Source organism: Marmota flaviventris, chromosome 4, assembly GCF_047511675.1.
Source record: "Marmota flaviventris isolate mMarFla1 chromosome 4, mMarFla1.hap1, whole genome shotgun sequence".
NCBI lineage: Eukaryota > Metazoa > Chordata > Mammalia > Rodentia > Sciuridae > Marmota > Marmota flaviventris.
In genome coordinates, this window is record NC_092501.1 from 28022920 (window position 1) to 28050562 (window position 27643).

The 27643-nt window shown below is 40.6% G+C and overlaps 1 protein-coding gene across 2 annotated transcripts in view; it reads left to right on the plus strand.

Moving 5' to 3' along the window:
- Dnmbp (dynamin binding protein) overlaps nt 1-27643 on the plus strand; it is a 95567-nt gene that overhangs the window by 53809 nt on the left and 14115 nt on the right. The window contains exons 1-5 of one of the 2 annotated variants that reach the window (XM_027930341.2): nt 1913-3062; nt 19891-20084; nt 20834-20933; nt 25870-26017; nt 26862-26879. In XM_027930341.2, coding sequence (XP_027786142.2) covers nt 1913-3062; nt 19891-20084; nt 20834-20933; nt 25870-26017; nt 26862-26879 — 1610 coding nt within the window. Of the gene's footprint in view, nt 1-1912; nt 3063-19890; nt 20085-20833; nt 20934-25869; nt 26018-26861; nt 26880-27643 lie in introns of those variants that run through there. The other variant, XM_027930340.2, reaches the window with a different exon arrangement.

Sequence of the window (27643 nt, forward strand, 5' to 3'; positions counted from 1 at the left end):
TACTGTTAATGTGTCTCCCAGACTATTTTTTTTTTGTCTGTGGAAAAATAAGAATAATTACGTGCCCACCTTGCGTAATAGTGAAAATCAAAAGGAAAATTTATATCAACTTCGTATCACCAGTCATAGCACATAGTGCTTGCTGGAACATTAGGAACTGTGGCGCTGTCACTGCTGTTACTGCTGCTGGTTTGGAAGGCACAAGAGAACCTACAGGTGGGTGAAAGTCTCAGGAGGACATCAGAAGTTTTGACATTCTAGAGATTATCACTGTCAGTGTAGAACCCAGAAGGTGCACACAAGTACTTCAGGTATTGGAAGAAAAGAAAAAAGAAGTTGTGAGGAATAGAGATCTATGGATTATTAAAGCTAGAGGGATCAGACAAGTCACTGAGGCTACTGCCTCATCTTAGGGATAGGTTGGTTGAGTCCCAGAGAGACTACATAGTTTGCAAGTAGCAGAGCAGACGTCTAATTATGGACAAATAGGAATTAGGTGAAGGTTCAAGGAGTCATTTCTGGGCATTCAATAAATGACAACACAGCTTTAAAAAGCAGTCTAATTAAAGCCTGTCTCTTGTGGTGTTATTAGCCTATCAGAAACCTTCAAAGACTCTTCATTTTCCCCTGAATAAGTCGAATGGCATTCAAATCCCTTGGGATCTGGCCCCTCAGCTTATTTATTTTTCCCACATATACTCTCCTTTAAACCTTATTCGGCACTTCTTACTTCTTCCTGCATAGAAAGTTTCTTGCTTATTCCCAAAAGAACTATTCAGATGCCACCACCTCCACCTCTCTTCCCTTGCCACACCAGGGAATTTGCTTTGTTGTCATGCAGCTTTTGCTTGTCACACAGCATGTACCCCATGTGATATCACTGAATAGTGTGTGGCTCCTGCTGTTGTACAGGGCAGGAGTTAGCTTCACCTTTTTCTCTTCCACAGTGCCTCATGTATAATAGGTATCTATTTAATGTTTGTTGAATTTAATTCAGCATTTTACTACAAGCCTCTACAATTTCTAGCTTCTTCTCCAGTTCCTAAATATTCAGTATGAATTGGATAGGAAGGAAAGTTAGGAAACGAATGGCTTTGATGCTTCTCTGACATGAAAATGTGAAAGCATATATAACTCTCTTCTTCTGGACAAGAGTCTTTATAACACAGAATTACCCACACACCATAGATGAGTGAAAAAAAGTACCTTTTCCTCCTTCAGTGGGCTGGCTCAGGCAGTGGGAGCCTGAAAGTCTTGTGATTTGAGTGACAGTATCTTGTAATTTGAATCCCATTGAGACAGAACTCTCAAAGGAGGGAGTGTTCATCCTCTAAGTAAAGGAAAGGGAAGAGAAGGGAGTCCTGAAGAGATTCAGAGGCCATGGTTTGGAAAGCTGGACTTGGAGGACAGGGAATGGAGTGCACTTTCGGCTGTACATGCAAGCATTTGTTTATACACCTAGGGGCTTACTAAAGGATTAAAGAGGCAGGCTGATATATGACCCTAGCTGGGGCTTTCAAGTGGGGCTCTTTCTCTTTCACACTGCTTTTTCTGTAAAACCTTTAGGGTAGCAGAATACTTCTATCTTCAGCACATGAAGCAGCCGAGCCAGTCTGACCGGCTTGAGGGAAACACCAACAGGCCTGCCAACTCCAATCACATGAACTCTGGTTACTAATTATCTTCTGGCCTTTGAGGGAAAGATATAGTAGCTCACTGATTGGATCTTGAAGTTGAAATGACTTCACATTCTCTCCACGCTCCAACCAGAGCAACAGGAAGAGTGTCTCAGGTGCTTTGGGAGACATTTTAAGCAAGTCAGACCCAGCCTGAGGCTAGACTGCACCTGTTGGTGTTTCAGCCCAGCCAGAGCCCATGGCAAAGAGAAGTAAAACTCGTGTCTGTATTAAATATGAGTGAAACTCTCGCGATTAAAAAAGAAAGAGAAGTGGAGAAGAAAGGGCCCCCGGGCTCCCGCTGGGAATATGAAGATTGCAGGAGTCTCCGGAAGAGGAACCTGAGGGTGCAGGATGGACTTTATGCAGAAAATGGCTTGGACTCCACATACCCGTCCAAGGGGAGGAATAGGCCCTACAGAAAAAGGGACTGTGGATATTGGGATTTTGAGCAGAGTGAACCAAATTACATGGACTATGGGAAAGCAAATGAAATTGGAAAGGACTGTGTGCTCCAAGGAGGATGTGATGATGATTGTAGGAATCCAGAAAATGTGAATTATGAGAATGTAAGGCCTGGGATGAAGGATAATTGGCTTTCAGGAAGCCCAGAGATAATCCGGAAAGCACGAGGATATGAGAAGACAAATGGCTACATTGATTGTAAGGATCTGAATTATAATCCTGAGAACTTAAAAAGAACTGAACAGTGGGCCAGTTATAGGAATTTGGATGATTCTTTGGGGAATTTATATCAACCTCAAAACTGGTATATGAGCCTAAAGAATTTTAATTGTAGTCTTGAGGATTATAAAGATACTAACTTGCACTATAGAGATCTCAACAATTTGTATCATGTTCCTAGGTGTTCTATTAATGGTCAGTGTATGGATTTACCAGATTTGAATGTCAATGGAGGTAAAGAATTTGTTAAATACCATGAAGAGGACAGGAATGTTTATCAAAATGATAAAATCTATCCCAACGCAAAGGCTCATACCATGGATCAGGGTAATTCTGATACAGAAAATAAAGGCTATGATACTGTTTTTGCAAACTGTGAGCATAAATCTCTTAATTATAGAGAAAAAGATTCTCTCCATCAAGTAGATAATTTGAAGTATAATGGCATCAACAGACCGGGAAACATGGCACTTAGGGACAGATTGATCATCCCAGATGGTCTGCAGAATCAATATCCTAGGGGAGAACAAGGAGAAAATCATTTTGGGATTCCTCAGAGCCCTTCATTAGAGAAGGACACCTGGTACTCAGAGGAAGAGAGAACATTAACAGAGACTTGGAGGAGGAATAGTTGCTTCCGCCGTACTGCACCCAGCACCCTGAGGCGCTCAGAGTTTGTGCAGAACAGGAAGAATCCCCAAGGTAGGAACTCAGCCATGCTTCTGACAGGATAAAGGATAAGGCATGAAAATAGATGGGAAGGGTACTTGTACCAGGTCCAGGGAGCTCTGGTGCACTCAAGGAATTTGCCCCCCAAGTTCTTACCTAGTGTATCTTGCATAAGAACAACCTTTGAGATGTGATTCCTATGTGAGGCATTTTATGGAGCAAGAGTATGTGTAGTGCCATAAACGTGCAGTGTGGCTTTCAAAACGAGACACAGATCTCATGGGAACTTTCCTTTACTCTTGGTTTTGTCAACTGTCTCTAATCTGAAACCTCTTTCCATTCGTACCATAATATTTTTGTTTGTCTTATGGAGACAGCAAGTTCATTGTCAGGGCACCAAGCTGAAATTTATTGTCCTGTCATGCTTCTTTCTCTCAGTCTCTATACTTTTTTAGACATTAGTGGGGGGAAAAAAAAGATTTGACTTCTGTATAGAGTGTTCATTCCTTGGCATTCTGGAGTCTTAAATGATAATGGACACTAAAATTCTGGTGGAATTCAGATCATTTCCATTTTTTATAGTGCTTTGTACATATTAGGTATTCAAATCATTTCATCTCACTGAGACTTTGCTAAGTTATGTGTAAAATAAGAATCTTTGATCATGAACAGATTCTTTCTTGCCATTGTGTTTTCTTAGGTTAAGAAATGAACTTTATTTTTGCTGTATTGTTTTGTAACTTCTGGACTCTTTCCTGAACTTTTTTTTCATATTATGTATTCTCCTCATGCCAAGCAGCCTGTCTGGCTCTGACCAGGTTAGGGGAGTACCAGTCATGACCAGAGGATGAGGTTAATTAGAGGTGGAGAAGGTGGATGATCTGCAATATTTTCACACCCTCCTCCCAAATGGAAACTTTCTCATCTGAGTCTCCTTTGGAAGAGTCTGGCTGGTTAAACTTGTACTAGGGGCTATCAAAGACCAAAAGGGTAAGTCCCAGTATGATCCTGTAACTGCCAGTGGTTTATCTGGTAATCATCCAACATGGGCTCAATTTAACTCCAATTTCCACAGCACCATTCTGGACAAAGCAGGCTCTCTACCTGCAATTACAAAGAAAAAATGAAACCAAACTGACTTTTTTTGAGAGGTTGAGGTATTTAGCAGCTAGTTCATTTTTTTTTTTCCCTTCTAAGTGCATTTTCTCTCTGAAATGATAGGGATTGGATGACTCTAAATTCCTTCCAACTTTAAAAAAAAAAAAAAATCTGATTCTGTGATTCCCTGTGTTGGTATTTGCATAGTTTCCCTCCCTTTCCCCCACATCTATTCCTTCAGTGGACTTTGCTCCCTCTCTTAAGTTCCTTATTGTATTTAGCCTCCTAACTGTAATCAAGTGTTTCTATTCTGTTTGATTTAACAGAGTCAAGCCCTTCTAGCTGGAGTGTTGTAATGTGCCCTCTGATCTCTCTGAAACCAACTCAGTTCCACCTTACATCATTTCTATTTTTATAGTTGTCTTTCTTTGTATTTGAGAATTTAACTTTTGAAAATATTATTTATATTTGGCACTCCTTTTATGCCTCCCTGATATCCTCTCTGACCAGTAAAAAAAAAAAAAAAAATTCATATTTACTAGAAATGCTTCTGCTTTCTAGGTTTCCACCAGCTGTCTTAGAGTACAGTCAGTGGCCCTTACCAAGTATTTCAGAAAGGAAACAAGCATTGGAGTGGTTCTGCTTTGAGTTCAAATATAGGTCTCCCCATTTACTAATGGTGGAACTTTGAGCAAATCACTTAACCTCTCTGAGCTTCAGATTCCTGCCGGTAAAAATGAAAATAATTCCTGTCTCACAGTGAAATAAGAGAAATACAGCACTTCCATGTCTGGAACACAGAAGGTGCTCAGAACTACCATTTCTTTGTGTTTCATCTACCCTCCTCCCTTCTCCTTTACAAGTGGCCCCACCAGACTGTCACTCCATGGTCCCCTGTTCCCTGAGATTCAGACCGATAGTCACAGCTCCCCATTGGACATCTGCCCTTGGACTTGTAAACACATCAACTTTGAGATCCGAATGCAACACTCCATCTCTTTCTTCCTTTCTCCTCTCCATTTTCCCCCACTATACCCCAAACCCATTGGAGAAACAAGGGTCTTAGTGGCTGCTCCCAGGCCAGAAACCAGGTCTTTCCACTTTCCTTCGCCTGACTTTTCAGTTCTTTCTCCTCTGGAGGCCTCTGTTTTGGGTTTGTAGGGCAGGTCTGTTATGATTTTGCCCTTAGGACTAGGTGGTGGACTCCTAGTCCTAGGAGGTGGTCCATAATCCTAAGATGGGGCTTTTCTAAGGTTTTAGTGGAAAACTGGAAATGTTGATCAAACCTCCTAACTTGGAGGGTCTCAAATATTAGATCTGTCTTCCCAGCACCTGTTGGTTGCTGACTCTTCTGCTCCAGTTGTTACTTTCTGTTACTGTTCCTTGGAGTCTCATAACATGCATAGTTCAATGCAAGGATCCGTGGGGAATTTTTACACAAGTTTTGGGATTCTCCTCTGTGTGGCTTCCCCTTTTCCAGGATTCCCCCTTCATATCTTGCCCCTTCAGAACCCCAGACTTAAATCTCTGGTTCCTCAATCAGGTCAGATTTCCATTTTGGGCTCTATTCTTTATTATTACTTTATTCCCCTATATGCTAAAAGACTAGGGATTATCCTGGGGACAAAATTGAATAAATATGGATCTCATCTAATTTCCTCTTCTTGTGTTTAGTCATGTTTCTCCAGTTTCTGTTTGCTTTTGGTTGCTTTTTAATGTCTGCATACAATTATTGTTTTACTCTCTTGTCCAGATTTTTTTTAATAGTTGTCAGTAGAAGAAGTATGGTGAAAGCTGCTCTGCTATTATCAGGCCAAGAGTTGTATTTAAGGTTTTGCACTTGCTACTAACACAAATAGTTGATGGGAGGAGGACTTAGTGTTTCAAATTCCGTGTTATCTATGTTGAATTTAAGTGATATTAGGATATCTGAATGAAAACTCTCTTTCAGAGAGAAATATAAAACTAGAATGCCGGTGAGAGTTGAGGCTAAAGGTTCAACCTTTAGCATCAGAAAGGTTGGAAGGTTGCACCATAGAATCCTCTCATATTATTACTAGAAGGAACCTTATATATTGACAAGTTCAGTGTTTTTTGTTTTTTTTTTGGGGGGGGGGCGTTGAACTTAATCACTGAGCTACATCCTCAGCCCTTTTTATGTTTTGAGACAGAGCCTCACTAAGTTACTGAGGCTGGCTTTGAACTTGTGATCCTCCTGCCTCAGGCTCCTGAACCACTGGGATTACAGGCATATGCCACTATACCCACCTAAGCTCAGTGTTTTTATAAATAATGAATAACCACCCATGTTTTGGTCTTGAAATGTTTTTAGTGGATTGCAACCATAATTTCTGAAAAAATAAAATATAAGTGAATGTATAAATATTGTATAATATATCTCATGTAGTAAAAATAAGTAGCAAATCATTTTGTGTATGTGAATGTGTATGTATACATATACATAGCATTTTGTAAATGTATACACACACACACTAGGTCGCAATGTAAAGTGTAGATCACAGTAAAAAATGATTGAGGAACATTTAAATGCAACCTACTTATTTTATAAATGAAGAGAACGCGCAGAGAAACAGAAATGTATATCCAAGGAAACTAAGCCAAGCTTTAGATCAGTGAGAAATCTGAGTCCCTTGACGTCCAGACCAGTGCTTTTGCTGTGTCACCACAATCCAAGCCAGAAAGCACAGCAATGGATTCCTTCTGCATAAATGAACTTAGAAGATCAGAAAGCACTGCAGAGGGATGCAACATTTGACACACAGCAGAGGTGCAAGAAAGGATGTGGCCTGAGAAAAGACCTGCCTTTAGTAGTTGGAGCACAAAGCATGCTATGGGGAGTTTGCAGGGGAGGGAGTGTTGATAAGGAAATTACAGAAATTCCTTAAAAGTTTGGACAGTAATTATAATGGAATGGCAGATTCCAAGAAAATCTTCTGTTTTGTTTTTCTCCCAAGATAAGAAAAACCTGCAGATTTGAAGGCACTTTGACAACTCAAGAGTTTTTAGGACTGTGATATTCAAGATTTTTCTTTTCATTGTAAATAAGTGAACATGAGATCTCTGTAGAGAGAGTTGGTATTCAAGCTTATTATACCAACATACAGATCCCACATCTCCTTTGAATGCAGTTGAACGGGTGTTTATTAGCTAACATCTGTAGTAAGCATTGGAGGTATCCAGAGAAGCCTACCTTCCCCCACCCCCAGAGGAGTTTGCAGATCTGTTGAAGAAACAAAATGTAAAACTGTGAACAATTAAATAAAGAATAGAAGTACAGACATTAATACATGAACAATCAGAGGGAGAAAGATTAGTTTTTACTTCAGCTTATGGAAAAGACGTCAGACGTTTGAACTTGGCTAAAACTTGAAGGAAAAATTAGGTTGAGATAAGCAGAAGCAAGAACATTCCTAATTGAGGAAACTTTATGAGCAAAGATACAGAGAGATGCAGTGACAATACCTCTCAAGGCGTGTATGGAAGGTGGTGAGAAACACACCAGGGAGAACCAGACTCCTGAAATCTTACAAGCCAAGTGGCAGTGTGGACCCAGCCAAGGAGGAAGTCAGAGCTGACCTGTGCACGCCAGGTCATTCTCGATGATATCATCCCTGGGACTTTCTGAGTAGAGGAGTATCTGAGAGCCGAGCCTAGAGGTGTCCACAATCATGGGCCAGGAGGAGGAGGGAGGCCACATGGGGGAAAAGCATTTGAGAGGTCAGGAGAAAATCAGAATTAAAGAGAAAATGGCCAACATTTTCAACTGCTGTGTGGAATCAAGGATAATGCCAGGGGATTAGTTGAGGTTACTGGTTGACTGAGAAGACAATTTAACTAGAGGAATAAGAATGCAGTGTTAACTGCCAAAAATTTAGAAGAGATCTTGGGAAGTGAAGTCATTGAGAGAGGGCACATAAAGCGCTCTTGCAAGATTTTTTTGCAAAAAGTATGAAAGATGTGACTGCAGCTGAAGCAGGCAGAGCTGAGGAGTTCCCACTTCCTAAAATCAGGATGTCAATGTTTGAAGATGGATGGGTGGATAGGAGGCAAAGGGATGGGGAGTAAATGTGTGGAGGCAAGAAGAAATAAATGTAGGGCCATATTTCTTTAAAAGTTGGGAGTAATTGATGATCTAGAGACAATGATGTACTCTAGAGACTAGCACACTCCAGTCTAGCCATCTCCCATCCAATGCGAAGGCCTTACTTCCTGGGATCATGAGTTATATTCTTTTTTTTTTTTTTATGTTGCTTTTTGTTTTATTTTTTTTCAGCAGACACAACATCTTTGTTTGTATGTGGTGCTGAGGATCGAACCCGGGCCGCACGCATGCCCAGGCGTGCGTGCTACCACTTGAGCCACATCCCCAGCCCATGAGTTATATTCTTAAGTAATTGGGCTGTTTTCTTCCCAAGCTGTTACCTAAATTATTTGTGCATCGTGTTCCATCAACAGAGAATATTGGTATGCAGTGTCTTTTACAGAGTCTCTGTAAAAGGAAGAGGTACCAAGAGAAGGCAAGGAATTGAGGATAAGGAGGTGCAGTCTTAGGTGTGGTCTCTTGTCTGGACCAAGATGTTATGGGGAGCAGAAGGAAGAGGATGAATCAAGGGTAACTTGCAGTATAATGACATGTCCCTGATACTAGAGTTTTTCAATTTGATATGTCCTCTGAAACCAGGAAGCACCCAAGGCCGTGTGTAAAAATTAGGCTGTCAAGCTTCTTGGGTGTGGCAGTGATGGTAGCCACAGCTGGTAGAATGACACTGAGTTCATGTGCCTGGTTCCACAGCAGAGCTGGTTCCACGGGATCAAGAAACCCCTTTCCTCTGGTTGTAAACTTGAGAGGAGGCAAGTTGATGAAATATACATTTGCATTTCATTGAATCTATAACATCATCAATTGAATGACACTGCATAAGATTAATTCATTCTCTTATCATTATAAAGATGGCTAATTAAGATGTGACATGCTGTAAATTTCAGAGGTGTTAAAATGTGAGGGAAAAATGTACATTTTAGCATCTACTGAAATACAAAAATGCCACTGATTACTGCCAACCTATACCAATACTTGGTCAAAAAAAAAAAATGTGGAATTCTTCTGGTCCTTTACTCAGTGCTTTGTGGATAGAGGATTCAGTTTCTTCTGCTCTCCAGCGCCCATCCAAGCCACAGACAAAGACTGAAATCTTATTAGATCAGTGCAGTCCTAAATCCTAACCAGGTGTGGCAAAATAGTAAATAAAAAAGTCTTGGTGTAGTGTTTTCCATCATAATCACAGCACAACAATGCTTGAAACACTGTGATTGCTGCCATTTATTCAATCCAGTTCCTGTGGTAAGTACAAAAAATACTAGGCACACATTAGCTATACTGGATGCTTCAGTGGGGTCTATATTTCATGAAGGCAGGAAATGAAGGTGGTGTTTCCAGAATCTAATATAGTATGTAGCATATAATAAGTGCCCAATAAATGTGTGTTATCAAGTGGAATATTCAATTTTAGGGCCCAGAACATGCATATCGAAAGCCAACTAGCAGGGATTATTTTGTTTTGCCACTTGAGAAGGGAAGTTTAGAGTACTCCAAGGGCCAGAGAAGCCTTCATGGAGAAGCTGGAACTTGAACCTTAAAGAGGTGAGCAGAATGGATGGAAAAGACAGAGGTAAGCTGGGCTTTCAAGGTCATGAGATCATGAGGAAACCATGTTGTTATAGGTTTTATAACAGCAGCAGTGCCAGTTCTCTGGGCTTGCTGACAGGAGGTGACTAACTGTCTGGGTGAGTCCTAAGAGGCCCCACAAATAATGCTCCTGTGGAACTAATTAGAGGCCAGTGTGCTTGTACTGAATTGAGGGGCTTAAGTGAAGTGAAAGATTGGGAAATCATGTAAGATTCCTGAGCGGGAAGGGACCCAAGAGGCCCAACCCCTTTGTCATATGGTGTGGAAACAGCTCTGAGAAAGGGACAGAGCTTGTCCAAGATCACACAGGTAGGAGGGGAGGCAGGGCGAGTGCCCAGGTGGCTTGTCTTGCACGCCAGTGCTGTATTCATTGAACCTTCTCATGCCCCACAAGCAGCTCCACATACATCCCCAGAAACCTAAACCAGGGGAAGCAGGGGTCTTTCCCCACATTCCTTTGGTAATCCACAGACTTTGGTAATCAGATTTTACCATCAAATATTGATCTCTCTTGGAAATATCCTTATTTTAAGAGACTCTCTCTTTTAACCCCACTTGTATTGCTGTTCCTGAAGTCCAGACAGATGAAATGACTTGTCCAAGACTCAAGAAAGCTTTGGAAGGCTTTCTACTTTCTCTATCATTGCCCCATCTCCCAACATTTTGTTGGGGAGCTCTCTACTAAATATGTATACACTTTTATAATTAAAGCTTTAAGCAGGATTATAATTCAACTCATTGTAGGAAGGAAGACAGTTATAAAAGATAGTTGAACTGTTGAAAAAAAAAAAGCAAGGAGAAGGAATGAAAGTAAACCATCTAATATAAACTGGAGAAAGTCTGGTTTTACAGAGGATAGAAAAATGGCTAGAGGGTCATGTAGATGAGCACATTTTGAAATCTCACTGAAGTGTTATTATTACTAAAAGGAAATATAATGCAGGAAATGGTCCTGTTCATATGCAGAGGGCATATAACCCAGAATAGGTCTTGACATTTAATGGAAAGCATGGGCTCAGGATACTGGTTTTGAATGTATTGTCTTACTATCTGTGTGGTTGTGGGCAAGTTATTTCTTTCCTCTGTGGCCCATTTCCCATTTGTTAATGAGTACAATAAAACCTTCCCTTGAGAGACTTGGTAAATATAACATCAGGTTGTGTGTATGTGGTGGGTGTATGTATAGGTGTGTGTGTGTGGGGGGGGGCGCTTCATGAAAAATTTTGTTGGCTGACATATACTCAGAATTTGCTTAGTGAACAGTGCTAACTTCTTTATAATACATTATTTTACAGAAACTACCTTTGCCCTATTGATAGTTTTACTTATGCTGCTTAAAACCTCCGTTTTAAGCCTGCCAACGGCATACCTCCTGAGGATTTATGTGTATTTAGCGAATGCTCAGAAATGGTATGTTAGTTGCTCCTAGTATTGCTACCATGGCAGCCTACAAAGTTGCAGATTAAACAGCAGATCTGGTTAGCTCCTTAGCTTAGATAAGGGACCTGGAGAAGAAAGTGGGGGGAGGGGAAGCTTTGAGCTGGGTCTAGAGGAATCCTTCCCAGCAGGGATTTTGCTGGCAGCTACTTGCCTGAATTAGCAGCAGTTTAACCACCAGGAAGGTTTTCAGTTACTTCTGAGGTTTAGGGCTGGTGGTCTATAAAGTCTACTGGGAACCCTACAGAAGACAGTGACCAGTGACCATAGCACTCAAAGCTTTACTTAAAGCAGGACAAACTGCTTCCAAACCAAGTGGAGTAGGTGCAAAAGGAAAAGAGTGGGGGGTGGGGAGTAGGGGCTGGCCAGAGTGGTGTGGGAATACGGAAAACCAGGATTTGTGATTCCTCCAGAGGGTCTGGGAGGAGATGAGCAAATTTACAGAGACTGCTGCCTCTCAGGGTTTGCTCAAAAAGATTGCTTCTAGATAGAGTGCTGAGCAGAGGACTGTACTGCTGCTTTGTTTTTGTAAGTTATTTCAACAGTGTTTTGTTACCTATTTTGTTCATCAGTTTAAAGGGATTAGGTTAGGAGAGAAAACTCAGATTATTAAAAAGTGAAGAAAGTTTGAAATGAATGAACAGGAAATTGAAAACTGTTAATGCTAGAATGTTTTCATCTCACAGCAAGTGTCCTTTTTTTCTATTTAATTATTCTTTGTCATATTACATGTTCTCCATAGAAATACTAGAAAAGAGAATAAGTGAAAAGAAGGGAGAAAATCAGAATTTCCACACTTTTCCTTTTCAAGTCTGTGCATTTAAAATGTTTCTCTTTTAAAGTGGGTGCAGTGGGGTACATCTGTAATCCTAGCAACTCAGGAGGCAGGACAAGTACGAGGCCAGCCCCAGCAATTTAGTGAGAACTTGTCTCAAATAAAAAGGGTTAGGGATGTAGCTCAGTAGTAAATTGCCTCTTGATTCGATTTCCAGTACTACACACACACACACACACACACACACACAAAATCCCCTCTTAGCAAAACTAATTTTTTTGTAAATTGTTTTATATCCTGATTTTTCAACAATAATTATTAGATATAATTTCATATTAATAAATTTAAAAATCTATATCTTAGTAGGTATAATTGTTTTCTACTATATGAATATGCCTTTTTTTTTTTTTTTTTAACCCAGGATCCTTTTGAGGAGATTTTGGTTGTTTTCTGTTCAGGTGATTTTTAAAATTTTTAAAAGATTGGTGAATATCCCTGTAGGTACATATTTGGGGCACTTGTTTAATTATTTACGTAGGATAAATTCCTGAAAGTGAAGCCTTGGGTTAAAAGGTTTTGGTGGCTAGGAGTTCGATCAGTGATGGAGTGCTGGTCTAGCATGTGTGAGGCCCTAGGTTCATCCTTAGTACTGGGGGATGGGGTAAGTGTATGTGTGTTAAGTAGATAAAATACTAAAGTTTATAATCTGCTGACCCATTCCTCTTTATTCTTTTCATTTGGAAATTAAAGGATATGACAAAATAGGCCTTTTACTTGCTTCAATTCACATCATTTTTTTGCCATAAATTATCTGGAACACTATTGGATATTTACTATGTAAATATCTACTATACATTTGACTATCTGAAGGGTTTAAATTTTACATTATACTCAATAGATTTAATAGATACAGTTATATGATGATGCTCAAATACTCCACTGTGCACAGTCTCATGGACTGTGGGTCTAAAGATGACTGTGGGTCTAAAGATTATGCTGTGTTTTGGGCTGGGGCTGGGGCTCAGCGGTAGCGCACTTGCCTGGCATGTGTGAGGCACTGGGTTCGATTATTAGCACTGCATATAAATAAATAAAGGTCTATCAACAACTAAAAAAAAAAAAAAAAAAACCAACAGATTAGGTTGTGTTTTAAAATCCACCCCCCAACCCCCATCACTAACTACCAGATGGCCACCAAAACTCAGAAGTGTAATTCACAGTCATAGTCAACTCACAGGACTTGGATGCCCAGGAAAAGCACTGGAGGTAAGACAGCTCCTGGCCAAGTGCACAGACTGGACTGCAGTGGCTCACAGCACTTACTGGGCCAACTTCTTGATTACTCTTCTTGCCTCATCAGCAAAATGGGGACAATAGTAAGATCATTATGAGGAGTAAAAACACCTAATATTCATAAAGTGCCTAGAACAGTTCTTGAGACACACAGTGTCATATAAACATTTCTTTTTTTTTAATATTTATTTTTTAGGTGTAGATGGACACAACACAATGCCTTTATTTTTATGTGGTGCTGAGGATCGAACCCGGGTCCGGCCCATGCTAGGAGAGCGCTCTACCGCTAAGCCACAATCCCAGCCTCATAAACATTTCTTTAAATATATTTTAAAACTAAAAAGAGCTCCATTAGATGGTGGAGGGAAGCAAGCCTCCCTGTAGCTCACCATCCAGTATAGTCAACATTACAAGGTGATAGTGTGATTTTAGAAGCAGTGGGAAGGGCTGTTATCCAAAAGTTGTCTTCTCTCAGATTGCTTAAATTTTCACCAGTAGAGAGGTATTGTAGCCTGACAAATTTTTAAAAAATATCTTGTTCTTTTGTTATATTAAAAATACAGATTGGGGGCTGGAGATGTAGCTCAGTGATAGAGTACCTGACTGGCATGTATGAAGACCTGAGTTCCATCCCCAGCAGGGAAAACAAAAACAAAATATGGTTGAGCTCAGTCTCCATTGACTCCAGCTTCTACCCCCAATCCCAGAGCCTTCCCTGAGGCAAACTCTGTGATGAAATTGGCAGGTTCTCTGACCTTTCTCTGTATACTTACATATTTTACCTATATATAGAAATGTGTATGGAAGTTTGCAATTTTTCTTTTCTTTTTCTCTTTTTCCTTTCCTTTCTTCATTTTCTTACAAAAATGGCAAGTTGTGCGTCTCTCTTCTACCCCAGTTCCTTTAAAGCATAAGTGTTCACAAGGTGTGAGGGGGCTCCAGTTCCTGTGAATTGCTCCTGGGTTCTGGCTGCCCAGGGTGCCCAACTGAGATCAGCTCATTCCTATGGCCTGAGGGTTAAGGAGCTACAGTAAAAAGTCTGAGGTCTGGCAAAATCCTGGCAAAGCGAGGGCGCTGCCTGGCCAGGGAAAGGGACTGCAGAGATAGGCCTGAGCAGACAAGTGTGCCCACTTCTCAGTGTTGTCTTTCCAGAAGGCGTGGAGTGGCCTTGCAATTCTTCCCCGAAAAGGGCATCCTCTCCAAGACAAGTCTTAGCAAGGAGTAGGAAAATTAAGAGATAATAATCTTGGTTTAAAAATCGGGAGGTGAAATTATGAGGGTTTTAGGAAAGGAAAAACAACCAGGAAGGAGGGCCTTGAGCGCGCAGGGTGAGGCCAGCTCTGCGACAGCTCAGTCCCATAGGGTGTGAGTCCAGCTCCATCCTTTAGCGCTGACCCCGTGATAGGCCGGGTGCCTAGGGGCGATTCACATGGAAATGAGGGAAGCCCAGGGGACGTGCCCACCCTATTCAAAGGGCCCTGGGGGCTTGAGGAGCATTCTGGAATTCTGGGAAGGTTCTGCTCGGTCTGCTGACGCCTGGGACCCACCGTGGGCGCGCAGCCGGCTCTGGGCGCCGCAGGTACCTGCTGGGGCTATGGGAGCCGTGGGAGCCGGCACAAAGAGAGGGGACCCTGAGCCAGGTCCCGGCGGCCTGGGACCTCGCTCGTCGGGAGACGGAGGTTTTGCCTGCCGAAGGCAACCAAATTCCTGGGGCAGGGAAGAGGTTGCTCTTTGAAGTGTGTGTTAGAGCCTCGGGAAGCTGCGAGTTAGCACACTTCCTTAGACCTGTGGGAAATGAACCTGGGGATGAACCACTAACTTGAGAAGGAATGGCCTTGAGGCGGGAGCTACCACCCAAGGAATTCTCACGAAAGTAAATTAATGCAGACAGCCCCAGCTGCTTAACACCTGCAGGGCCATCCTAGGAAGAAAGTGAGAGCTGGTCTGTGCATTTTATTCAAGATCTGATACCGAGCCTCAGTTTCCTCTATGTGCTTGCAAATCCCCAGATGTTATTGTTCTTAGAGGGAAAAAATTTAGAGTCTATGCACGTGGCATTTTTCTATTCTGAATTTTATCTTAATATGGTGCACACAGCAAATTCTGGCCCATCTTGGGGAAAGGACAAACTTATTACCGTATTTAATTCCCTTAGTGACTCTGCAAAGCCAGTATTATTCTCTTCATTTTACAGATGGGGAAATTGAGGCCCAGAGGTGAACATTTCCAGGGGTCCCCAGCTAAGAAGTGGAAAATCCAAGATTCAGGCCTATCCTGACTGTAGCAGACTGAGGGAAAAGGCCATTTCCCCCTCACTTGGTTGTCCCAGAAACTAAATTTCTATTTTATTTATTTACTCATGTATGCGTGCATGTGTGCTGGGGATCCAACGCAAGGGCCTCACATATGGGAGGCAAGTGCCTAACTACTGAGCTACATCCTCAGCTCCTTATACTCTTAGATCAGACTTTTTTATTAGCATATTATGTGGAATAAGGGGAAAATCGTTTTTTATATTTGGAGTCTTTGCAAGCCAGATAACTTTATTTGACCTCCTATTTGAAAATTCCTGATTGTTAATAGGTTTATGGAGCCTGAAGATCACTGGTCTGTTCTGAAACACCTGGGGTTTTGTTAAATTTGCAAATTCGCCATGGTTCCCACCCAGATTTGCTGAATGAGATTCTTAGGGGTGATACCTAGGAAACTGCAATTTAGCAAAAACATAGGGGTTTTTAATCACACTAAAGTGTTTTGGGTTTTGTTTTTTAAAGGTTGTTCAAAAGCCTATAAATCACATCTGAAAAAAAATTGTTGAGAGTTTGAAAGATTTATTATTTCTTTTTCTTGGTTTTAATGTAAAAAAGAAATTGAACCCTCTGGGTATACTCTGCTTGATGAGTAAGTGCTTGCTGGTACTTTGTGCTTTCAACTACCTCAATTAATAGAACTTTGAATCCTGGAAGAGAATATTGACCAGGGAATTATTAAGATTTGAAGCAAATAGGCCCCTGACCTTTTCTAGTGGAGATTCCATGCTAGGGAAGCAAAATGGCGTGTGACTAAGTACATAGGATTTGGATTTAAATATATTTAGGTCGTATTTCCAAAACTGCCATTTACTGGCTGCATAACCTCAGTGGTGTTGGTCAGCTTCTCAAAACCTAGGTTTTTAAATCTATTAAGTAGGAGTAATAATACCTGCTTTAAAGTTTTGGTGTGCACATGAAATGAACTCAGGGATATAGACTGTAAATTCATATGTGGTAGGAATTCAGTACATGCTCTCTCTTTCCAAAACCTTCTAGTCTTGCATTAAAAATGAATTTCTTTTCTAAACTTGTCATATTTGGCACCAAGAACCTATTTCTTTGAAGTTACAAAGAAAATGTAAAACAAGTCCATTAAGAATAAATTTTATGGCACCAGGAGTGTAGCTCACTGAAAACAGCACTTGCCTCATAAATGCAACACTGTAAAAATAGTGTCTACATCACAATTAATTTAGAACCATATTTTAGCATTGTGATGAAATGAGAGTTACACTTGAAATTATACCATTTATTCTACCAAAAACTAAAAGGATATTTCTTCAAGAAAGATATTTTTCTATTATGTCTGTTTAAACTTTGTTTTGAATATCATGTTTACAGAAAACTGCAATAATACAAAGTCTCCTTTATATTCTTTATTTAAAATCATCAGTATTTAATATTTTGCCATGTTTTTGTTTTTAATTCTTTGTCTTTCCCTTTTTTTTTTTTCTTCACAGTTATTTGAGAATAAATTGAATGTGTTATGCCTTTAGTATGAGGCTTCAGTACATATTGGTGTGTATTTTGTATGAACATGGGCACTCTCTTGTATGGCCACAGGAGATTTGCCACTTCAGGAAATTTTCAGCTGATGTAGTCGTTATTATTAGCATATTATTCATTTTTTTGTTTGTTTGCTTTGTGATGCTAGGGATTGAACCCAGAGAGGCTCTGTCACTGAGAGGGACATCCTCAGCCTTTTTAAATTCATTTTGAGACAGGGTCTTGCTCTGTTGCCCAGCCTGGCCTTGTACTTTGCGATCCTCTTGTTTCAGTCTCCCAAGCTGTTGGGATTGCAGGAGTGCACTACCATTGTCCTAGTAGTGTCCTTTGTAGTGACTTTTTTCTTAAAATCAGCATCCAAGATAGAGTCAGGATATATTAAGCTGTCATCTCCTTAGCCTTGTTTTGTGGGAACTGTTCCTCAGGGGTATTTGTCTTTAATGACATTGCATTTTGAAGGACACAAATCCTCAATTTGAGTTTGATGTTTCTTCAAGACTTGTGTCAACTCATGCATTTGTGACTGGTATACTGCACAAGGGATATTGTATCGCTTCTAGACATGATGTGGAAGCACATGTGTGTTTGTCCCTTCTTGGTAATACTAGGTCATAGTATTTTCCATTTCTCTATTTTTTTTTCATTTTTATAATTAATATGTAAATTGTAATAAGCAATTTAAAAAACTATGCACATATTCTGATCATCATTCAGCCTCACCAGTAGCACCAGAATTGTCTGTCTGTTGGTGGTTTTTTTGTACCTGAACCAAATTTCCTCCTGATTTCTTCTGCTGTTTGTGGATTGATATTCTACCATAAGATTGTTTTCTCCTCTATTTATTTATGTACTTATCAGTGTGAAATTATGGATTTTTATTATTATTTTTTATTTATTTTATTTTTTGGTACTGGAACACTTAACCACAGAGCCACATTTCTAGCCCTTTTTAGTATTTTACCTACAGACAGGGTCTTACTGAGTTGTTGAGGCTGGCTTTGAACTTGGGATCCTCCTACCTTAGCCTCCCAAGCCACTGGAATTACAGGCGTATGCCCTGCTATGGATTTTTATTCTGTTCAGTGGATTATATTCTGTTGCTGTGCTGATTTAGGTTCATATTCAGATTGTGCCAGCCTGGGTCAGTGGGAGCCCCTTCCATCACGTCTTCCTTACTTTCTGCCACAGGATATTTCAGGCTCCTCTATAGCATTACCTGCCCCCTCCCTGAAATTAGCCATTTTTCCAAAGAACCCTGTTTCCTTTTAGTGGAGAAGGGATTTTAGAAACCAGAATCTAGCTGCATTCTTTTTTAAATATTAGAATCCCTAAATCCTTAAAGAAGGGTCAATAGGAAAGATTTCTTGAGAATAAAATCTGTGAAAGACACTATAGCTTCCCATAGTGGTTGGAACACTTGTGTTTTTGCTTCTCACAATCATATTCATACTTAAAATTATATTTACTTGCCAAATTTGCAGTTGTTTAAGTGGGTCTTAAGGAATTTGAAGGAAACTAAGTGGAGATCATTTCCCTGTTGAATTTTTTCAATTGTTTATTTTAGTTGTTGATGTGCATTTTAAATGAACAAATGCTGTCCCATCTTCATAAATAACTCATCCTGTACCTCTATGGAACAGGTAATTATAAGAGATAATAACAAGGTACATATTTGTTTACATTTTTAGAATCATGCAGTCTAGTTCTGCAAAAGTTCTTGTAATTAAAAATACCATCAAAGAACTTCATGTTTAGAATATTTTGTGTCTGTCTTCTAGGACATGTGAAGTAACCAAACCTGCTTTGAGTCTTGATTGATGTTTCAACAGGGAGACTCTAAGTTGTTAGGTTTTTTCCCTAACTTTTGGCTAATGTTGATTCACCATCATAGTGAATGATAAATGACAGGCCCAGCAATTACCAGATCTCAGATGGAGGATTCCTAATTTTTATCTTCCCATTGGCAAGTTGTCATTGTATGTTCCCTATAATATTCTTTTTAATGTGCAGTATTGATGTTTTTATTTTCTAGCTTGGTATTTTTACTGCTGAGGTCAGGGAGAAGGCCTTACAGCTTATTAAGTGAAAACAGTTTCTTTCTTTCTTTCTTTCCTTTCGATGGGGCTGGGGATGTGGCTCAAGCGGTACGTGCGGCCCGGGTTCGATCCTCAGCACCACATACAAACAAAGATGTTGTGTCCGCCGAAAACTAAAAAAAAAATATTAAAAAAAAAAATTCTAGGGATTGAAGCCAAGGATGCTTAAACCATTAAGCCACATCCCCAGCCCCTTTTTATTTTGAGACAGGATCTCACTAAATTGAGGAGGCTGACCTTGAATTTGCAAATCTTTTGTCTGAGCCTCCTGAGCCGCTGAGATTACAGGTGTGCTCCATTGTACCTGGCTGAGTATGGTTCTCCATAAGGCCTGCACCCCTTTCCAGCCTCTTTCACAAAGAACTTGTAAATACTGTTTGTCCTCCTGAGTGAGCTGGCTCCTTTTTAGGACAGTCTAGAAATGGTATTACACAATCAGAATTCTCTGCAGGCATGGCTTGCTAAGCTCTCCATCCATTTGTATTTAGAACTGACACCTTCAGTCAGATTCCCTGATGATTGGCTAACAACAGAGAGAGATTTAACTCTCAAGGAATGCTTCTTCCCAACTTAAGCTATTGAAGAAGAGTCCTGCTTTCACACTCAGAACTTCTGAACAGTTCTCTTTTCCTTCTAGAAATGACACTCCTCTCCTCTCAGTCTTCTTCCCTGGTGGCTCCTTCTGGATCTGTGTCCACTGAAAACCCAGAACAGAGGATGTTGGAGAAGAGAGCCAAGGTGGTGGAAGAACTTCTTCAGACAGAAAGAGACTATATTCGGGACCTGGAAATGTGCATTGAGCGGATTATGATTCCCCTGCAGCAGGCACAGGTGGGAACTAATGGATACAATTAGCCTGGCTTTGAATGTTGTCCTCCAAACCTGAAGCATTAGGATGTGGGAGTTCTCACGACAGATTTATTGGGTTTGAAATAAAGTCTCTGATGGCTGTTGCACTATAATTATAGACTAAGGTGATGGTGGGGAAGGAGCAAAGAGTAGTTTGTATTATGACTTTTGATTGCTGTGACACAGTACCTGAGGTAAGCAACTTATAAGGAAGAAGGATTTATTTGGGTTCAGTCTCAGAGGTTTCTGTTCTTGATTAGCTGGCTCCACTGCCCTGGGACCTGTGGTGAGACAAAACATCATGGTGGGGAGAGCATGGTAGAACAGAGCTGCTCACCTCATGGCAGCCAGGAATCAGAGAGAAGAAAAGAAGGGGCCAGGGTCCCAGGATCCCTTTTAAGGGCATGTTCCCAGTGACCTGACTTCCTTCCACTAAGCCCTCCCTCTTAAAGATCCCCCACATCCCAATAGTGCTACAAGCTAGCAATCAGTCCTTTTAACACATGGCTCTCTTGGGGATACTCTACATCCAAACTGAAGCATAGTTGAATTGAGGATAAAGTGTGCCACTAAAGGTTGGAAGTCTCTGTCCTAGAAACTTTTTGGTGAAAGCAAGTAAAGACTATGACCTGGGCAAATTTTGTGTAATCCTTGAAGAGATGTTCCTAATATTAGTGATATGCCATTAATTTCATTTCCATGCATCTTTATACTTTATTTCCTTTTCTCAGGTACCAAACATCGATTTTGAAGGGCTTTTTGGAAATATGCCAATGGTGATTAAGGTCTCAAAACAATTATTAGCTGCCCTGGAAATCAGCAATGCTGTAGGTATGAGCTCCTGCCATTGTTTCATCGATGGGAGGTGGGGGGTGGGAAGGGGCCTTCCTGGTGCTAAACATTATGCTAGGAACGTGACATGTTACTTATTTAGTTCAGAGGTTACTTGACTGCTGCTTCTCCTTTAACCTCAGCTTGTTTTGAGGTGGTAAAGTATGTTAGTAATAGAAGTTTTAGATGTCATACAGTACGGTGTCTTTCAGACTGATGGTTGTGGCCCAGCCATTGTCCAGAACTGAGTCCCAATGTTCCTAAACTGATCACTGGAATGGGGCAAGGGGTCATGCTGTTGGGTTAGACTAGGCAGCATTTACCCAACTTACCTGGGGAAAAGTGGATATGGGAACAAAATGAGGGCTCTGTCCTCCTGAAGGAAGGGGGAAGTGGCTGAGGAATGTGAAGGACAGTGCAACCTTGTTAATGTTTCTTGAGTGTTTATCACACACTCCGCATCTCAAGATTGTCATACTGGATCTCAGTTCTCTACTCTTGAGTCTTGTTTTACAGATGAGGAAAGTGAAGGAAATTTGCCTGTGTATACATGGCTAGTAATCGATGGGCTGACATTCAGCTCAGGTCTTTGTCTTCCAAGTTCACACCACTAACCTCTGTGTCAGTCATAGAATACAGCTGTATGTCTGTCACTTTATAGAGGAGTAAAGAAACGGCAGCCTGGGGCCTTGCTGCTGGAGGCCAGAGAAAGGAGGAGCCAATGATGAGTTGACTAGAAAGAAGCCACGGTGACCCAGCTTTAATGTAATAATAAAGCATAAGGGCCAATTTATAAGATTTTATAAGTACCTATAATTCATTTATTTGAATTATAAAAGCAATGAGAGGGATTAATTATAATCAAATAATTACTCATTTTTCTTCTAGTTTGTTCTGTTACTTGTTGTCATGTTCAGCTTTCTCTACTAGTCCTAGTTAACCAGCTTCCTAGGGTGACTTTTCTCCTTTAGTCCCATTCACATCAAAGATGACTCAAGACTTTACAGTTTATAGCAAATGATTTGTTCTTACATAGGATGGACAGCAGGAGCAGGCTGAGGGCCTGGGCCAGATAGAGTCAGGGGTCAGAGGACCGCCTGACCAAGAGGCCCTCCGTTCAGACCCAGCTGAGCCTGGGGATTCTTCCCCCTTCTTCATACCTATGTTCATGACAGGTCAGTTGGCAGCTGTTTCTTTCACAAAGGGAGGGTAAGCTGTTCTTGTCAGGGCGAATTGAGGTGTAGGTTTGTGAGAGTTGCACCTGCACTGAGGTGGTCTTGCCTCTGGGAAATCCCCAGGCCAGGCTTCATCACACTGCTGGATGACACTTAGTATTTTTTCTTCTTCCCTTCATTTCTTGTCCTAAGTCAAACAAAGCTCAGGTGGCAGGCTTAGCTGTGTTGAGGCACAGAGGGAGAAGTGGTGGAGAATCGTGGAAATTGAATGGCTTAGCAGCCAGGCCAGGGTGGCCCTGCCTTACAGAGGGGCTGCAGGCAGGGCACATATGTGTGTGGGAGGTGAACACTGCAGTGTAGCTTTGGACTGTCACCCCAAAGGCCAGCCAGTTCCTGGGGAATGGTAAAGGACAGGATTTGATCATCTGATAAGTGCAGGGTCTGAAAAGGACAAGAAAGGCAAATTAAAGCTTTGTGAAACCATTAGCAAAGGTTTTACAGATTGATATGAATTATATAAGCAATTTTTTAAAAACTTAAGTTTAGTATATTTTTATTTTATTTTTAAGTGTCATTTATGTTAACATGAAACATTCCTTTTTTATTTAAGATATTTTTAAAATTTTTATTCTATGAAATATTCTTAATGTCTTGGGCAAATGTGTTTTTACAAACAGGATAAAAATAGAAAACCATAGTTAATTATCAGCATATTTAAAAATATATGGAAAAAAGATTAGAGATAAATATGGTAAAATAACAAAAGGTGGGAAGATCCGCAGATGGGAAGGAACTCTGAGCTGTAAGGAGAGCTGGGTGTCAGAGCCTGAATAAGGTGAGGAAAGTGTCCAGGCAGGAGATGGCAGCCAGTGTTCTGTGTGGAGTTCATGGAGGGTGAAGATGGTATGTCTGCATTAAAGATGCTTGACACAAAGTGTCCCAGGTTAAGCAAGGTCAGGAGGGCATCCATCCAGCTGTGACCCAAAGCAGGATGTCAGAGCCTGAGCTGGATGAGGAGAGCATCCCTGCAGAAGGCCCCCTGTGGGTGGGTTGGATCCCAGATGAAATGAGGAGGACCTCCACTCAGAAGGCAGCCCATGGCAGAATTAGAAGTATTCTATTCCCAGTACCTAGCACAAAGCAGGCACTGTGGTATGAATGTGGTTTGTCCCCCAAGATTCCTATGTTGAGAGTTTGGTCCCCAGGGTGATGATGTTGGGAGGTGAGATCTTTAAGAAGTGGGGCCTGAAGATAATCTGAAAGGTTTCAGAGGTTCAGTCCACAGTCAGCCAACTCCATCGCTCTTGGCCCAGGTTGAGGCAGAACATTGTGGCAAGAGGACTTGACAGAAGAAAGCTGCTTGCTTCACAGCAGCCAGGAAGCAGAGAGAGAGAGAGAGAGAGAGAGAGAAATATATTTTTAGTCTACTTTTTATTTTAATACATTTACATAACACAAAATTAGAAAGGTACAAAAACAAAACAAACAGAAAAAAAAAACACCACTTAATGAAAAGCCTCCTCTCTGTTCCCAGCCACCCTGCTCTTCTCAACCAGAAGCCACCAGTTACTAGTGTCCTTAAGTCTCTTCCCAGAGACGGTTTATCACATACCATCAGTTGCACATTTCTCTACCCCAGTTCCTTAGCCCCATTTTTTACAGCCACACAAATGGCAGCACATAATGCAGACTGTCCTCTCCACAGTATATCTCCCAGCAGTTTATGTGACCCAGGCTGGGATTTTAAGTTATTTTAAACATTTTTTGGGGGGGGGTGTTTTACATAATGGCACAGGATACATGTTGTTTTACTATATGTGATGTTTTCTCATGTGTCCTTTTCCATTTTATTTCATTTAAAAAATGCTGATCTTGACTCATTAAGTAGATTTCATGGCCCATTTTTGGATCATGCACCCCTGGAGACTGGAGTGTAGCTCTGCTGGTTGGTGGTGATGTACAGTGAACAGAGGGTGTGACTGATATTAGTCGCCAGCAAGTGTGAGTTCTCAGATGCTGGTCAGGAATGGGATAGAAGGAAGAACGCAGAGGAAAAGGCAGGGAAATCCGGGATGGTGGGAATGAACACATTGGAGGCTCAGGAATTTCAAAGTCGCTCCAAAGATCAAAAAGTAGCAGCCTCACTCTCACTGCTGTGTCTGCTGAGTGCAGGAGGCGGAAGTGAGACTTCAGTGAGACGGGTGGCAGGTGGTAAGGTTGGCAGAAAACAATCCAGTTTCTCTTAGAGAAAGGAGCCATACATCAGGGAATAGATTTAACTTAAAGAAACCGATCTCTTCAAGAACAGGGAGTTCTGTGGGACACAACACAAGAACAAAGGTGACATTATAGAGAATGGGTTGGGGTCCCCTGAGGGAGGGTTATGCTCAGAGTCATGGGGGAAGCAGGAAGTAGGATCATATTTGAAGGAGGAGAACAAGGATGAGGTGTTTTCTTGTGGAGCACTGCAAGCTGAAGGTAGAAGGACGGAGAGTATTGACAGAAGGAACAGGGCAAGAGTAAGAATAATTTTAACAAGCCAGGGAATCAGCACACTCAGGAAGCAGCTATAAAAGAAACTTCTGTGTAGAAGTTTGGTTAGGAACCAGCTCTATATGCCCAACTGGCCATGGACCAGGAGCCTGTGAATAGATTTCAGAGTATATGGATTTGGTTAGAAAAAATTTTTTACAAATTTTGAGCTGAAATTTAACATGTATAAAGTGTGAACATAGGAACAACCATGAAGAATTAGCGATGTCTGTGACTGTTACCAAATGAGGTCAGGGGTTCATATCACATTAGATTGTTGCAATTATCTTAAAATTTCAGCAACACTTAACTAGAAGCAATGTTTCCTATGTCACTGAAAGTATGGTGATTGTCATGCTGATTGCTGTATTTTTTTGTTTAATGCTGTATAAAGAAGTACATGTGGGGCCGGGGTTTGTGGCTCAGTGGTAGAGCGCTTGCCTAACATGTGTGAGATACTGGGTTCAATTTTCAGCACCACATATAAATAAAAAAATAAAATAAAGATCCATTGACAACTGAAAAATATTTAAAAAAAAAGAAATACATGTGTTGTTTTACCACAGATTAGGGCTTTTTAAAACATTACAATATAATATAGTATAGCATAATAAATTGCACTTATCCTATGTTTTTAATTTATGTACAAATAAAAGTCAGAAACCACTGTTGTAGAAGGATTTCTTTGTCCTTGTGCAGATTTTCCTGGAGATTGGAGTGTGAGGGGATTCTTATAGGGTTCTGATCACACGCCCACATGGAGGATGCTTATAAATGCCTTACTGTACTTAAATGGACTTCAGGGAATAGCTGTGTGTGGGTTCTATAAAATAAATACATAAATAAGGTGGTTATCTACATTTTGCTTGGGCTCAGTGCAGTGGTACATGTCTATAATCCTAGCTACTTGGGAAGCTGAGGCAGGAGGATCACAAGTTCAAGGCCAGGCTGGGCAACTTAGTGAAACCCCATCTCAAAATAAAATAGAAAGGGCTGAGGATATAATTCAGTGGTAGAGCACTTCTGGGTTTAATCTATAGTTCTATAAAATGTTAATTCTGCTTTAAATGATTCCAACTTTAAGCTATTACATGGAAATGTATTAATTTGATGGATTGCCTCCTCAAGTCTTATAACAGGATTTAGCTGATGTTAAAATTTGGTGATACACTTTATGATAACGAGAAGAAAGTTACTGACATTGCTGTATGCCTCTGTGTACTCCAAAGGACCCGTGTTTCTTGACCACCGGGATGAACTTGAGGGAACATACAAGGTCTACTGCCAGAATCATGATGAGGCCATTTCACTGCTGGAAATCTATGAGAAGGATGAGAAGATCCAGAAGCATCTTCAGAACTCCTTGGCAGATCTCAAGTAGGATTTGACCACTTTGCTTCTATTGTTGTTGTAGCAGTCAGCCTATATTTGCCCAGACTTCTTATGAGACCTGTCTGTCATATCTTAAACAGGATCCATTAAATGACCTGCTTGCCCTTTTCTCATTATATACATGGAAATCTTAAAGGTTTCCTGATTGTATTTTTGGCCATTTAAATCACTTGTCCTCTGTACCAAGTATTAAGTCAACATTTTGGGTAGGAAGCAGCCAGGAATTAGAGCACTTACCTAGCATACATAAGGCCCAGGGTTCAATCCCCAGTGTTGGGGAAAATAAAGGAAGATGAAGAAAAAGGAAAAGCAGCACTCAAGAAGATAGTTTGGTCCAAATAAACAAGAACGTATAAGAACTAGGTGTGGTGGCATAACCCTGTAATCCCGGGAACAAGGAGGCTAAGGCAGGAGAATTGCAAATTCAAGGCCAGTTTCAGCAACTTAGTGAGATCCTATCTCAGAATAAAGAATAAAAAAAGCTGAGGATGTGGAGATGTGGCTCAGTGATTAAGTGTGCATAGGTTCAATGCTCAGTATTTAAAAAAAAATAAAAATAAAGAGCATATATGAGAAGACCAAATATACCTTCTTAGATAAGATTTTCCTGGTCTTAGGCAAGTTATAAATGTACAGATAAGTAGATCAAAGTGAAGATAGGGCCTTACTAACTTTAAGAGACTAGATATGCCACCATAGACATTCCTCATTTTCTTTTATCCCATGTAATTTTTTCCCAGTCTGTAGGTAAATTCTAAGAAGAATGAAAAAAATTAATGTCATCTCTAATAAGCTCTCTCTCTTTGTCCTCATGCCCGCTGCCCTGTAGGACCCTGTACAGTGAATGGTAAGTGCTCTTGCTACTTGATGTGTGAGCTCATTTTGTTGATTTTTCCTAACCCTTCAAAGGGTGACTTTCTTTTATTTATTTTTATTTTTATTTTATTTGTTCTTTTTACATATATGTGACAGCAGAGTGTATTTTGACATATTTTACAAACATTCATACTTCCCATTCTTGTGGTTGTACATGATGTCGAGTTACACTGATCATGTATTCATATATGAACATAGGAAAGTTATGTCCAATTTACTCTATTGTCTTTTCTATTCCCATCCCCCCCTTCATTCCCCTTTTTCTAATTCAATGAACTTCTATTCTTCCCTCCTCCCCCTATTGTGTGTTAGCATCCACACATCAGAGAGAGCATTTGGCCTTTGGTTTTTGGGGATTGGCTTATTTCTCTAGTTCTGTCCATTTATTGGCAGATGCCATAATTTCATTCTTCTTTATGGCTGAGTAATATCCCATTATGTGTATGTACCACATTTTCTTTATCCATTCATTGGATGAAGGGCACCTAGGTTGGCTTCCATAGCTTAGCTATTGTGAATTGAGCTGCTCTAAACATTGATGTCACTGTAGTAAGCTGATTTTATGATTTTATGTTCTTTATGGATAGAAACCTAGAAGTAGACTTCCCTTGCCATATTTTTTCCATAGCACTTTTTATATTTATTTGTTTATTGCCTGTCTAATCCCTACATAGCAGGGACTTTTTTGATCACTGTTAAATTCCCAGTACCTAGAAGAACAGTACTTGGTATTTA